The sequence below is a fragment of the Peromyscus californicus genome, unplaced genomic scaffold (genome assembly GCF_007827085.1).
Source record: "Peromyscus californicus insignis strain IS unplaced genomic scaffold, ASM782708v3 Scaffold_4__1_contigs__length_199733344, whole genome shotgun sequence".
Taxonomy (NCBI): Eukaryota; Metazoa; Chordata; class Mammalia; order Rodentia; family Cricetidae; genus Peromyscus; species Peromyscus californicus.
In genome coordinates this window covers 88,031,592-88,047,650 of record NW_026294562.1, presented here as the reverse complement: position 1 = coordinate 88,047,650, position 16,059 = coordinate 88,031,592, and the positions used below count along the sequence as shown (strand labels likewise).

Sequence of the window (16,059 nt, the reverse complement as noted above, 5' to 3'; positions counted from 1 at the left end):
TCTTTATCCCTAAAGGATCCATTTGCCAGAGTCTAGAGAAACTCATAGGTGAACTAGGGTGATATACGGTTTTGCTGGCATAGTGGATACCTAGTCAGTCCAAACACTGATACTGGGTTTGCAGCTACTGTCCTAAGTACTGTCTTCTAAGAGTTCTGCCTTCTTGAATTGTCTCAATAGCTTTACGGGATGCCTGCTATCATTCCTCCCATTCCCCATGTGAGGAAATGGAAGCTGGGTAAAGGGAAGGCCCCTGCCTAAGTAGGTGGCAGGGTCAGCACTTGTTGCTCAGTCATCAACCCCAAAGCCCCAGGACCCTGGTGCACCACACATAGAAAGCACTTTTACTGACTTCCCAGTTGTGCTCTGTTTGTTATTTGAATTCATTTCACCCTTTTAAACACATGCTTCTAAGACCAGCATGTCACACTGGAGTTTCCCTTGGAGCATCCTTAAACACAAAGAGTGCCCGCTTCCCTGTAAGGCCTCTCTCTTTGCACCTTTAAGTGGACTCTCTTACTTGGCCAGGGCACAGCTACCCTTTCTCCTTCACAAGTCCAGCTAATGTGGCTTCCTTTCTGCTTCCTCCACGCCTCTTTCATCCCTCCCCGAGGATTCTCCCTCTGCCTGAAGCTGCAGCCTCTGTCTCCAGAGTGGACCCCCGCCCCCATAGGCTACTAAGGTCTGTGTGTTGGAATCTCCAGGCATCTGCCCCACTTATCCTGACTACTGTGGTTAGGAGGGGCTGCTTTTGAATGCAGACAGCCCGTCAGCCAAGTCGAAATTTATACCAGAAATCTATTACCTAATTTTTAAACAAAATGACATGAAATCAGACTTGAAGATATCAAAAACATGCCCAGTTTCTGATTTAAGCAAGAAAATCCACATTGTTACTGCTTCCACCACAGAATAATTTACTGCAACAGGAGTTCTGGATATGATGCCAAAAATGAGGTCTTCTAACCACTGTCAAGGCCAATTATCTTGTGGTCGATCCCACAACAAAAGCAGACCATTGTGACTACAGTCAGAAGCACCACCAGAGAAGCCGGGAAGCTGTGGGGATTTCTAAGAGTCAGTTTTTACTTTTTCTCCCTGTGTGTCTGTCTAAATAAACTACCAAAATCTCTGTGTGTGGGCACTGGCTATGTCGGGTGAGCAGAGGAGACATGCAGAGTGGGGACAGGAGACAAGCTGTAGGCTTGTGACGAGGCGGAGTCCCGTCGTTACCATGCCCTCCCTGTGCCACAACCTTCCCTTCACTAATCTCTTTCCCAGACACACATGCCAGGAGCATCCTGCGTTCTTTCCTGGGAAGGGGAGGGTGGGGCTCCACTCGGGATCACGTACCCCACAGTGAAGAACTGTCGCATCTCCTGCCTCCGGGAGCGCATCAGTTGCTTGTACTCCCCAATCCGGAGCTTCTTGCCATCCACGATGCACGTGCGCTTCGGCCGGGGTTTGTACTTGTAATTTGGGTACTTCTCTAGGTGGATTTTGCTTAGCCGGGCCTGTTCTTCATAGTAAGGCTGCTTCTCCTGGTTGGACATGGATTTCCAGCGAGATCCTAAACATGAAAGTAGCCTTAAGTATAGAAGAAGTCATGGCGATGGTGACATGTTCCAGATCTAAATGACTGGTCATACCTCCCATTACTTCACTGCCTTTGCTCAGGAGATCCTGTTACCACTGAGACTCCCAACTTGTCCTTTAAACCACAGAGCCAAACAACAACAATAACAAAAAAACTACAATGTATTTATTGTATTTTTTCTCTCAATATTTTATGGCTGGTGATCTTATGTTTTTTGTTGTTGTTGTTTTTTTAAATTATCGTCATTATTGTGAGCAGACATGAGTGTTCAGGTGTGTCAGGGGACGTCTTTGGGAAATTCTCTCCTTCCACTTTTATATCAACTCTGAGGATTGAATTTATGTCGCCTCGCCAGGCTTGTGAGTCAAACATCTTCACCTTCTGAGCCAGCCCCACTGTGCAACTGTAAAATGGTTTTGCTGCCATAGCCAAGAGCTTTCCTACTTAGCTGTCAGCTTCCACCTCTCTCTCCTTCCATTTCCTCTTCTCTCTTTCTCCCCAAGGGTTAACAACACAAACCTTCAAGGCATGCTTCTGAGATGGGCAGGATTCTCAGGGTGCAGGAGTCTTTCTTGGTCTCTGAACTGGGAGTCTCTCCCACACTCCAAGCATCTTTAGGCAGATGCTAGCATTCTTACATATATAGAAACCTGCCCTGTACACTGTCACCTCTAGGATGACATACCTCTACTTAAGAGGTGGTAGCTATGGAAGGGGAGATGCAGCTGAAGTCATATGCACCATTCTCAAATTCTATAAATGATCATTCAAAGATGAACTAATAAAAGCACAGCATCTTTAAAAGTATGGTTTATACAGGAAGGAGGAGAAGTATTCCCTTCTCTAATATTGTTTACGAAGAATTATCTAAACACTTGACGGAGAAGGGATGTGTTTTTTTTCACATGTATTGAATTGCATTTTTGTGTCTGGTGGATAAAGTGGTCACAGCTGTGCAGACTGGATGCTAGCAGTTCTTCAGTGGCGATTTTTTCACACATAAACAAATGGCAAAGTTGTACAAATAGTCTCAGTAGCCGGCAATACCCTGGTTTGCTCTCCCAGCATCCCTGTCCTTTCCTGGTGGTTGCATGAAATTGTGCAGATCCCTCGGCTGTGCCGATCAGCTTGTTATCCTGGCTGCCAGCAGTGTGGGGCCCCAGGTTAGGATTCCTGGCACCCTTGAAATGGGAAATGCTCGTGCATAACAGTTTACATTTTAATGAATATACTTTTTATGTTCCTCATAATGTTTTTACAGGATGCATATCAATAATAGAGATTCTTCAAGGCTGCCAAGATGGAAACAGAGGGCGTCTGTGCCCATCTGAAAGCTTACAAATGCTGCTACCGAAATGGCAAGAAACAAACATGAAGTTATCAGCAGCTGTGAGGCTGGAGTAACACTGATTTCTTTTATATGTCTTTGAATTTAGAATATATATATATATACATATATATATATATATATATATATATATTCTGCCCATTAGGAACATTTTTAGCTTGTATTTAAATTAAAAAGAATATCATCCCTCTGTCTATCTCTGAAACCCTAAAATTGAAATTTCTCTAAATGGAAGTGATATTTAGCATTTACTTTAAAATTCAAAAGTAACAAACAAAAAGCAAAAAGCCTGTGTTTCCATGTTCTACCTCTATTTGGTCCAAAGTATGTTTTAAATTTTCTTAGAGACTCCTGCCTCGTAATGTCTCAGAATCAAGTTAAATCATTTATTTTGTGACAAAACACGTGTATTTGTGTGTGCCCAGATCACTGGTATTTACTCAGGTTAAATATTTATTGCTCTTGAAGAAAACATTTAAAGAATTAAAGCCACAGTTTAAGCCTGGTGCTTTCCAGCATCTTACGTAGCTCCTTTGGGTTCTGTTCTACAATGGCAGCTTAAACAGAACAGGGCCGTCTGTGTTTCTTCTCTCAAAAGAGGAAACATGTTGACTGTAATGCTGCATGTTGAATAAAATATGTTCAATATGTTGAGCACAACAGTTCCAAACTGTGTAATCTATGCTAGGCAAGCTTACCCTGATGGAATATGGCTTGAGTTTAAGCCTGGGAACCCGGAGGACGGTGCTGGCAAGGCAAGGCTCTGCCCTGAGGTTGCAGCTCAGCTCACGGCTATGAAATTTGAACTAGGCATACAGTGTCAGATTAAATGTAGCTTTATTTTACAAGTCTTCAAGTTGTCATTAGAGACATTATTCAGCACCCCATGAATTTCACACCATTTGGGGTGTACCCCTAGTACTTGGTGAATTCTCCCAGTAGACCATGTGAACCTGGGCTGTAAGGTCTGTGTTTATAGGGCTGCCTGGCCCTGTGAGTCCTGTGACCTCACTCAATAGTTGCTACATTTACAATGTAAGCACATTACTCTAAGAAGTTTAGCTCTAAATTAAAGTTTTTAGCCAGGCTTACCCTGATAATTCTGTCCAAGAAGAAAGTTTACAGGCCTTGTCTTAGTAGATGCAACAACATCCCTTCACCTGAACTATGGTGTCGTGGTACTCTGACAGAAAATGTCCAAGGCTGCTGTGGGCACTTGCTTGAATTTCATTTGCCCCTGTCAATCGGTTTCCCTTAGGGAGTCACTTCCGCCCCTGCTTCCCACCCTTGCACCCACCCCACGCTCCTTGTAGGGTAAGAGATCAGCGCCACCTGGGCTGCAGCACTCGCCTAAGATTTTGCTAATGTTGGAGTTATGCATGTCAGGGAAAGCCTGAAGAATTTTCCTCCTTTCGTCCTTCGCCCAAACCATGAACGCATTCATTGGTCGCTTGATGTGAGGCTCGCTGCTGGCGCGGCCGCGGGCATCCCTGTAGACGCGTGCTTCAGCCACAGTGGCGCCTCCTGTTGGCCAACAATAATACTGCTGTAGTTTAGCTGCAGAGCCATTCACTGCTTTGCTTCCTGTAATGATGTTAGGGCAGGAAGAACAAGACGGGGAAAGCATGATTACGAGGCCATTTCACCCTTTTCTGCCTGACTCCACTGCTGCCCCCAGGCCCGTCTTCTGTTCTAAGAGACCTTTCGGACCCTGACAGTTTTAGATGATGCTTCCATAAGCCTTTGACACAGGGTCAGAGACAGTAGGCCGAAATGATTTTGCACGTTGTTCCGTCTCTACGCCACACACTACAGTAAGTTGTAGGTAGTAAGAAAGTAAGATTTGGGCTGGCGGACTCTCCTGATGTAATGCCTTCCTTCTAAAACAAACTCTTACCAGTCATTTCCCAAAATCTGCCGCTTCAAACTACGTGTGCCCCCAAATGTCTGTCCCAGAGGCCTCTACTCCTCCATGCTAATACCACTGTCTTTCAAGTCCTATTCAATTGCTGCTGTTTTAGGAATGAATTAATTCAATGAAATGTATTCACTGAGCAATCACTTATAAGGGAAGTTTTATGCACTAGGCAGCGAAAGGTGAATAAAGCCTTCAAGAAGCTCACAGTCCAGGGAGGCACGACCAGATATGTGGAAAATTCTGCAAGACTGGAATTAGCAGGACACCAAGAGAACACAAGGCAGGATGGTCAGTCAGCCAGTGCATCCTGGGAGACATGACATCTCAGCTGACTCTGGAAGGATGAACTGGAATCAGCCGGTAAGTGGGAGAGAGGATGAAAGGAAACCAGGAAGGGTATTCAGGCTACAAGATGATGATGAGGATCTCCATTTAGGATGCACTGGCTCCTCTGGCCTCCAGGCTCATGGCCTGAAGTAATTACTGCTTATGTGACTGTCTCCTTCTGACAGTTCCACCCCATCCCTGGAATGTGAAATCCCTAAAGTTAGCAACTCTCCTATTTTCACACTTGTATATTAGTAACTCCCAAACGACATAGTAAATATTCATTAAGTAAAAAGTAATTGGTCTTCAATTCTTATGCAAAAATAGTAGACTAAGAAATACTGTTTCATGGTTCCTGATATATGTTTCTGTTGATTAAAAGGACTTCTTTATTGTTTATGAAACGATGACACTTTCTGAAGACCTAGCTTATTAGTACACAGGATGGATAACTCCTCCAGGCCAGGGTGGAGGCTGAGGCCTACTTGCAGCAGTATTCCTGGGATCTGGTGATGTATCTGGCACACATAATTCTAATTACTAAAGTGTGTTAAATGAATGAATGAATGAGGCTCTCCCATTTTCATACACCCCACAAGTGTGACACACTGATGTATGCTTTGCCTTGTCTTAACTACTGAGCATCTCTATGTAGATTGAGAAGTTCTATGGTAAAATGTGAAGTATATACAATTGGTAGCCTCAGCCGGTGTTCCTACTACACAAACTAGAAATCCTGCCCCCAAATTCAGTATGTATTAAAACCACCACCTCCATTTTTTTTTTTTTTAAAGAAAAATTCATTCAGTGCAGGCAGTGGAGTTCTGCAGGAGCAACACGCCCCATCAATCTCTGGCCCTTCTGTCCTACCTTGCTTAAGGAGCAATTTGTTTGTGTCAAAGCCAGTAATAAATTAGGACATTAAAGGGTGCTATTATTTGGAAGATATGGTCATCATTTACTACAGACAAAAGACAGGATAAAAGGACAGAATTTGGGTAATATTGTGAATTTTTCCCTCAACATGAAGGGGGGCAATGAGACCACTTTCTGAAGATTATGAAAAAATAGCACACATTTTATAAACAACCCTTCCTCAAGCCCACTAGACAGAATGATGCGTTACTCAGAAAGGCTCAGATCCCAAGATGCATAACTAATATGCTACCTTTTTGCCACCATACCCACAGTACATTAATTTCATTTAAAATGCACTGACCATACAGGATAAATTGATTTCACTTTATGTGGGTTTGACAGCCATGTTTATTGTGCAGTGAAATGCAGTGTAGCTTCCAGCTGACAATATCCATCAACATGGGGCAATATGCTGACTGCTGGGCCAGATGAAGGCATGCATTACTCTGGAAGCGAAACACTCATTCAGATACGACAGTGTCTTCTCCTGAGGATCACTGCGGTAATTTATGACACCCTTGGTGCCATTACTTTACAACTGACATGGATGCAGCAATTTATATACTGGCATGTGTACACATAAAAGGAGACAGGTTTGTGGAGAATGTCAGATGCGGAAGCATTTCAGTATTATTCTAAGTTAACTATTATGCCACAGGTGAATAACACTCAGGACCTGCTTCACTGCTGGAGTTTCCTCTCTACTAGCAAACCCAATAGGCAGCGTCTCACTTCTTCCTTTGCAGTGTTATTTCATGGTGACATGGGATGCTTTACCCTCCCCACAGACTGAAAGAAATCATGGTGGGATTTTAGAATTTAGTCCAGAGACCTTCCATATATTCCACACCACACTACTGATACTGATATAGATTCTTCTAGAGTTGTGCCCAGTTCTCTCTCCTCTCTGTCCACCCCCCACCCCCTTTACCCCCCACCCCACCCTGCTTAAGGCTGCTACTCAGCCTTCGTTTATTCCTCTCTTCAGGAGCTCCAGTGACACTCTGCATCCTGCAAGAGACACAGATCAGCTTCTTCCTCCACCCAAGTCTTCCCTTGTCCTCCCCAGTGTGCACCACCTACACCATCAGTCCCAGAGAGCAGCTTGAGGGCTCCAAGGATGAATCCAGACTGAAAAACTCAAGCACAGTGCACACCACTACACAACACAAAGTAAGAGGGAGACAGTCAGTACTTGAGGACACTGTGTCCCCCTCCCTATCCCCACCCCGCCTCTTTTTCTTGTCACCTCTTTTCTCTTCCAGAAGGAATGAGCTGAAAAATGGAGGGGACATCTTAAACTGGGAATACTACTAGGAAAAAACAAGATTTGGAAGAAGAGATTTATCCAAGGAGACCAAAGCTTAAAATCATGAACTGAATGTGACACCTGACTAGCTGTTACTGCAGTGTGACTTTGAATGTGGTACAAATCTGCTGTGCCCAGGCCCCGCTGCAAACCACAGCTGGACATATGTGTTTGCCTGGCTTCCCTCCTCTTCCTCCTCCTTTTCCTTCCCCTCCTCATGTTCATATCCTTTCTCTCCTGTTTTTCACATCTAAGGTAGCTCACGACTATATAAATGATATCTGAGATGTCACTCTCCTTCTTAACTAGACAGTCAATCAATGACAAGTGACAAGCAGCTTACATTGCACATGACAGCTAGCCCCTCCCTCAGGACTCACTACTGCTAATATCCTAGAAAGGGGAAGTCCTTCCCCGGACCTTACAATACCCAGATTAGTGTTCAGGTTGGTAGAGGAAACACAGTACCAAACTACAGATGCTCCACGGGGATGTGCTGAGGGCATCTTCTATTTCCATGTTTTACAGTGGCTGCACCTAACACAGCTCTATGAAGCTATCTAGAGTTCTCTATGCAGAAAGATGCTTTCTAACAAAGACTTCTTGGGCCAAACCTTTTGATAGGAAACATCTCTTGGTATCACTTTCTTTTTTATTGAAAGATGGCAACTCATCTATCACTTGAGCTTTGGCTCTAGATTTGAAAAAAGTGGGGAAAGGATTTCACAAAGATGTGAGAGGTGAGGGTGTTACTAAACTTTCCTAAAATCTCCTTTATGATACAAGAGGGTTGGGGACTATTATAGCCCTAGAAATAAATACATACACTATACATGTATAAATTCAGAGATTAAAAATGGAAATTACATTTTAAAAATCTCTTTAAAAATATATAAAATGTTTTACAGGACACTATACATTATTTTCAAAAGATATTCTATCAATCTATATACTAGAAATCCCAAATTGACCTCTGTTTTAAGTAACTTTTAAATTCTATATATCAGGTATGCCATGGCCTATTCATTTTTGAAAATATCAGTAAGTGCATAAGGAAAAGTATTTTCTTCTTAAATAATCAATTCTTACATCAGAATCCAGCACCAGATTCTGATAGGGATCACTCACTGTTGGATGAAGGACTTTTAACATCAGAGGAAAGATTTGTGAAGTCAAGAGGATGGCATAGGAAATGGCTGGAAGGAGTTTAGACCCACAACCACAACACATCCAGGACCACAGCTTCCCTGCTGACCTTTGAGTCTTTACTGACCAGCATCAGCAGCCCCAAGGACAGCTACTGAAGGCCAGGAGGACGGCAGCACCCACCAGGAGGCTGAAGACCCTGTTTGCTGGGACCTCCTGCTCTGGACAGTGTCCCTGCACTGAGGCAGGGGGCCTTGTGTTGGTTAACTCATCCTTCATCTCCAGAGAAGGCTGTGTAAATACAAAATTTCAGGTAAACAAAGATCTGCAGGGAGAGGATGGAAGCTGCCAAGACAAAGATTTCCTTAGGAAGCTGTGAAGTGAGTGATTTAGAGAAGACAGAAAACTGAGTTTTTCCAGGTGGGTTGTTAAGAAGGCCCAGTTCCCCATCACAGCCTATGGCAATGGTCCTGAACTAATCTTACAACGGGGCCTTCCTGGGTAAATCCCAGGGGCTGTCTGGGTGAGGGAGTGTTCAGTGTGGGTTTGTGTATATACGAAGTTTTCTCTAGGAAGACATTCTGGATATTTGTATGCTTGATACTCAGCCTTACACATTAATTTAGCAAACTCACGAAAAATTTTCAGTGTACTGGAAGCACCAGGATAGGTCTCCACAGAGGTAAACAGCACAGAATTTTTCAGGGGGTTGTTTGGATGGGGAAGCACACCTAGTTGAAAGTTATACAGCAGTGCTAACAAGGGTGATTTCCGAACACTGCAAAAGAGAAGAGCAGTTTTGAGCATCCTTAGGGTGGCCAGAGGTGCATCACAGGGAGACTTCAGAGATAAAGCACTGCTTGAACCCTTAAAGAAGGGCAGGACTCCGTGAGCACGGTGTCACAGTGCTCCAGGGAATCAGGAGGAAGAAAGACAGACTTGCAGCTGGAGCACAGTAAGACGCTGGCATTGGCTAGGGTTTGTGGTGAGGGGAGGGGAGTACTAACAGATGAAATTAGAAAAATAAACAGCGCTGGATTTCTAAGCACCTTGAATGCCAACCTCAGAAGCCTTTAAGGTATTTAAGCTGAGGAGAACAAATGTATTCTAGAGCAGATCAAAGCAGAAGCTAAATGAGCGAATACCACCAGTCTCAGTGATTAACTGTGAACTCACACAGGGAAGAGAGAAGGAAGGTGCCTAAATACTTTCTAAAAGGCTTTTAAAACTTACATTTTGTCAGAATGAATGAAAAAGACTGAAGTAAAAAAAAAATCTACCTTGGCATCTAGTAGTAGCAGATAGCTTTTATCAGACCAAACCTGAAAGAGATAAACACTTGAAATCTGGGCAGCAAGCTGAAGACACCAGAGAGCTAACAAAATCAAGCAGAAACTGTAGAGGCCTTTATCCTAGAAGGAAGGGAAGTTCATGTAATAAAATCCTGTTTTTGCAGATTTTCCACGTGAAGATGCTTCCCAGGATGCATCACAGAGTGGCTAGATGCAAACAGAAAGCCTGTCAATGCTGCTTGTTGTGTCAGAACGCAGACTGGGGCTTCCAGTTCTGCACCCTGAATTCCACAGGCAAAGGGCACATCTCTCGGGTTTTCAACATATGAATGATAAGGAGATTAAATATGGGTAAGCAATAGTGCAGTGGTTCAGCAAACGGAACTAAGTCACTAAAGTGGCAAAAATTAAACTGTAAGAACAACTGAGGATTTGGACACACCACCAGAAAATCATTAGAAATACAGCTGACCAATCAGCAGAGAGCAGAGGGAGGCTTTCAACACAAGGGAGGCAGGCATGAAGAAGCAACATGGAAGCAGAGAGGATGTTTTTAAAATGCAGATTATACGACCTAAGCCCATTACATTCAAAGTCAGGTTAGATAAAAATGCACTAAATAACTCAATTTTAATTCAGAGATTTTAATAGAAGAGAGACACAATAAAAATAATTTTTAAAAAGCAAAGGCTTAGTAATTTGAAAAAAATCAATAAAATTGGCATACCTATTTCAGACTAATCAACAGACAGAAAGAAAAAACAAAACATCAATATTTACATTGAAAGAGGGAATTTCACTGTGGGTCCACATTAAAAAGACAATAAAGAGATATTATCAATGACTGAATTTTCCTAAATCTGACAACTTAGATGAAATGAACAAATTGCTTGAAAGACACAGTTACTAAAATTTACTCAGTTAGTAGAAAGCATGAATTCTCTGAGAGCTGAGGAAGAAATTTGAATATAAGCCAGAAACCTCCCTGAAAAATCTAATCCTATTTTTTCCTAGTGCCATGGAGTCACAAGGAATTTTCCAACCATCATCACAAATAAGACTTGAGGAAGAAGGAACACTTGTCCATCACAGGGCGATCGTCTTAAGTTGAGTTTTAAGTCTCAGGAATGTAAGATTAGTTTAAAACTTAAAACTCTAACAATAAACTTCTTTTATTCTCTTATAACAAGGAGGAGAGCATGACTAACACAGACTCAGAAACGGGGACTGACAAAACTCACTCTTCTTTCCTGATAAAGGGACTCAAGAAGGCAGAAGAGCAGAGAACTGTCTCATTCTGTTCAATGCATTTAAGAAACCTACAGCTTGCCGGGCAGTGGTGGCGCACGCCTTTAATCCCAGCACTCGGGAGGCAGAGGCCGGCGGATCTTTGTGAGTTCGAGGCCAGCCTGGTCTACAGAGTGAGATCCAGGAAAGGCGCAAAGCTACACAGAGAAACGCTGTCTCAAAAAAAAAAAAAGAAACCTACAGCTCACACCACACTGAATGGCTGCTCTTTACCATCGTTAGTCAACAGGCAACAGAAACACAGTTTAGAGAAGAGTACACGCCAAAATCTGTTCAAAATAATTGTTTGCAAAGAAAATTCTAAGGCATCTATAAAGCAATTACTAGAATAAGTGAATTTTTCAGTATTATGACATCAAATAACACAGAAATCAATCGTAATCCCAGAAATTAGGAGACAAAGGAAGGTGGATGTGTGATTTTGAGGCTAACTTGGTCTACACGGTGAGTTCCAGGCTAGCTAGGGCTACACAGTGAGACCCTGTCTCAAAGACAATTTACATGTATAATAATATCTGACAGTAAAATACTAAATTCAACCAAAACGTGTTCAAGACATCTATACTGAAAACAAAACATTTGGACTATCAGAAGGCCTAAATAAATCAAGAATGCACTATAGTCGTGAAGCAGAAAAGTCAACATTATTAAGTTATCAGTACTTGACAAATCTACTCATTCCTCAAAGAGTTTCTTGTGGATATTGACACGTGATTTCAAAACTCACACAAACAGGAAAGCAAGGAGAGGAACAAGGCAGGCTTCGGCAAAGCTGGAGGACTTAGCAGACCTTAGTAGAGAGACCATGGCAGCCACAACGAGAACTGACAGACTTTCAACAACTAGCACTAAGCCAGGGAATAAATACAGTGAAAAGAGTGACCTTTGACCTCTCACCTCACACTCAACAATTCATTTGAGATGAGTTATGACTTAAAATCAAAAGTAAAATTATAACACTCCACACAAAATAAAGAGCAATATTGTAGAGTGACTGTGAGTTAAAGGAGTCTTTCCATGGCACATATAGCTCTAAGCTTGTAAGAAAAGCAACCTATTGAACTGCATCAAAATAAAAGCTCCTATATTTTTGGTTGTGAGCCTAGCCTTTAATGGCTGAACCATCTCTCCAGCAGGGAGGAGGGTCTTGGACCTGCCTCAACTGAATGTGCCAGGCTCTGCTGACTCCCCATGGGAGACCTTGCCTTGGAGGAGGTGGGAAATGGGGCTGGGTTGTCGGGGAAGGCTGGGGGTGAGAGGAAGGAGGACAGGGGAATCTGTGGTTGGTATGTAAAATGAATAGAAAATCTCTTAATAAAAAAGAAGGAAAAAAAATTCCATTCGTCAAGAGTCATCGTTGAATGTGAGGCCAGCTATTCACATCGTTGAATGTGAATGCCTGTCATCCTACTACTCCACTGGCTGAGGAAGGAGGGTCCTCAGGAGTGCCAGGCCTGAATGGCCACAAAATGCATTCCATGTCAGTCTGGGCAACAGAGACACCCTGTCTCAGAAAACAGAAAATAAACAAATAAATACCCAAATGTAAAGAACAGGCTGGGGAAAATTATTCAATGCATTTGTCTGGTAAGACTTTCCATCTAGAATATATACACAACAGCTACAGAAACAACACAGTAAGAGCAGCCATCTCTCTCTGCTTCCTGACTGCAGACAGTGAGCAGCCACCTCACGCCCCTGCCATGCCTTCCCCACCATCCACTCTACCTTCCGACTGTGAGCCAAGAGCAACTGTCCATTCCTTACAAACAAATGGGTAAATGCAAACATCTCATCTTAAAAAGGGCAAAAGACAACAGTTCATAAGAGAAGATACAGCCAATGAAGGCAGGGAAAGCTGTTCTGTATAATTAATCATCAGGAAAATGCAAATTAAAACCACAATGAGCTCTCGCTCCACATTGGTTACAAAGGCTTAGAAACAAAATGTCGGCAAGCACAGGGACAACTAGCAGAGGTGTGGAACAGTAAATAATTTCCTGGCGGTTTGTCCACTAATACAGCAGTTTCACTCCCAAGCGCCTCTCCAAACTAAACAAAAATTTGTCTAAAAATATCATAGAAGTTCGAGTAATAATAGACAAAATTTGAAATAATTGGAAAATGAGTAAAGTATATATACAATAGGACACTGCCCAAAGAAAAATGTTTTAAAATCTGTTTAATAAAAAATAAAAGCAATAAAATTGTAAAATGGAAAGCCAACCAACTTACAGAATGATTTTTTTCTGAACATTTTTCCTAGGAGCCCTGAGAAATGTTTTTCAGGTCATGGTTAACTCAAAGACATTCTTGTTCACCAAAACAACATCATTAGGAAGGGTCAAAAAGCTATCATTGGTCGCTTATGAGGAAATGGCAGTGGGACCAGCGTTAGGTGGCTCCATAGCACAGTGCACAATCACAGCATTTCAGACTGCTTCATTGTCAACAAAACGATGGTTTCTCTCTCTGGGATTTTTGAGTTATCTGATGCATGTGATAGCCTCTTATATGGTTAGTAGGGGTAATGTGGATAAGAAAGAAATTCTGGGGGAGGGGGGAGATGGACTATTGCGAAGAGGGGTTAAAAATCACATTTGGTTTGTTCACCACACTTATCCCACTTATCCCACCAAATCCAAATGGCTGTGGTAGAGATGCAGATGTTGACAGTACATTGTTGACAAGTGTCTGTCTCCAATCAGGAGAGCCCTTTGCTAACTTCTGTTCCTGCTTACCGCCAGGATGGTAACTTACTTTCATTACAAGAATGCTTATCGAAATTAAAATTTCATTTCTTCTTGTTTAAAACAAAAGAAAGGAAGTAAAAATGGGAAAAGGAGTTGGCTATCCTAGTGGTTAACTTAGTAGGAAACATTCTGTGGCTGAGAAAGCCTTCATCATGAAGGAAGCAGTTGCTCGTCACGTTTGAGAAATAGACTGCCAGGCCTGCAGGGCATGGTTTGTCCCTCTGTCTTAGAGATCATCGGCTAGGTGTGTTCGTTTGTTTATTTTGCTGGAGACCAACCCAGTGCCTTGCACATGCTAGGTAAGTGCCTCGCTGCTGAGCTACAGGCCAGGCCCTTGCTGGGCAGATTAGTGACACTGGCCTGCTGTAGGAGAACTAACTTGAGGAAGACATATACAGTTGATAGATGATTGGTTCTTCTGAGCTAGAGACTGGTGAAAAACTAAAAGCCAACAGTGCAGGAGTGGAAGATGGGGTGCCTGTGGTCCTTTGACTAAGGCATTAATTCTTCACTTGCCAATGTAGGGAAGATCATAGATGCATTTCATCCCAGGATTCTACAACTCCATTATGACAAATACCCTACATTTACTTCAACTATAGAACTTGTTTATACCAAGAAACTTAGTAGATAAACTATAAAGGTGGAAAGACAGTCACATGCAGTATACAAATGAAGCAAAAGCCTCCCTGAATACAGAAATAGTTAATCAGTCCTCATTCCAAAATGGTCCTTTAGGAAGCAATTTAGCTTTTTGATAGACTAAGCAAGAAGTCACTTTCCAGGAGAGCATACTAGGTGTGCTATGTAATTGTGCACAAAACAATATTTACACAGTGCTTTCATGAAATACACAACCTCAGTCCTCCTCATAATACTTTGAAGTATGGGTATGAAGGTAGACAGCATTTGGACCAAGGCTCCCAGATTTTATGGGACCATTCTCTGTCGTAATCAGTATCCATCATACTAATAAGAAGCAGCCACACCTAGAACTCAGGTCTGCCAGCTTTCAGTCTAGCACATCTCCTCTAGGGCAAAGTTCCCAAATCAGCATGGGGAGATTTGAGAAAACTGAATTTCAGAGCCACCACTCTCCAGCTGGAATGTAAGTTTCTCCCTGTAAGGATGCTCTTCCTTGCATAGCTAAGTACACCCAAGAAGCCAGTGCAGGGTTTGAAGTTCATGCCCTTAATTAAGGCATTCTGAAATGCTGCCCCGAAGATGCACGAACACTTGCAGAAAGCACTGAGGACTGAGATTACAGCAGGGATTAGAAGGGTGCTAAATGAAGGCATCCCCTGATTTCAGGGTTATGAGAGCGTTACTGTAGACAGCGCTTCTCTGTTTTTCTATTAGAAACTCCCTTCTTTTTAAAAGATTAACAAGAAGAACCAAAAGGGAATTCCCTAAGGTCAGCTCTGAGGAAACATAGACTCTAATTCAATAACTCGGCTACTGCCCTGAAAAAGGCTTTATTATTGCAACATCCATATGGAGCCAATTGGACATTAATGGCTAATCAATCCCTCTGCTTTCTATTCTACTTAAAGTGTCACAAACCATGTTTAGATTAGCCCGTTTCCTGCTAAGGATTGCTCAAGATGTCTTTTGTTCTTTCAGGCCCAGCCTGATGGAGGCAGCTTAAACAAACACACGAGCGGAGTGGCGCAGGAGTTATAAAGTGCCATATGTGAATGAACAAAGGGGGCTATACTAAAGCCTTTTGTGGTATTTGTTAATGTTTTTCATCTGAGCTTAAAAAGGCTTAATGACTTTGTGGTGAGCTGGTGCATGTGGCCCGTGGCTTTGCAAAATGAAGGGAATTCTCACCAGTGGCTCAGCAGTCTCCTGCTCTAGGTTTTGGTTTAATTTTTTTCCTTAATTCTCAAGTTATATTTGCTTTATACAGATAGCTGAACAGAGTCCTTTAGCGTGTTTCAGCTACAGACTCCCATGGCAGCCGGGCTGACTTCTGAGCTTCTGTATTTTAATGACCTGAAAGTGGCACAGAGCACGGGATATTCCACTTATCTGTATGCCATTTGTAGCTCACGAGGGCTTGTGTGCCAGTGAGCCCAGGTGAAAAGCAACGTTCAGTTTGAACTAGAGATCACTGGGGATGAAATAAGACAATAACCAG

At 42.6% G+C, this 16,059-nt stretch overlaps 1 protein-coding gene across 1 annotated transcript in view; it reads right to left on the bottom strand.

Moving 5' to 3' along the window:
• The window catches only part of Sox6 (SRY-box transcription factor 6), a 569,660-nt gene that overhangs the window by 14,471 nt on the left and 539,130 nt on the right, over positions 1-16,059 (bottom strand). The window contains 2 exon segments of the mRNA XM_052714601.1: positions 1,354-1,570; positions 4,296-4,529. Of these exon segments, the coding sequence (XP_052570561.1) occupies positions 1,354-1,570; positions 4,296-4,529 (451 nt within the window).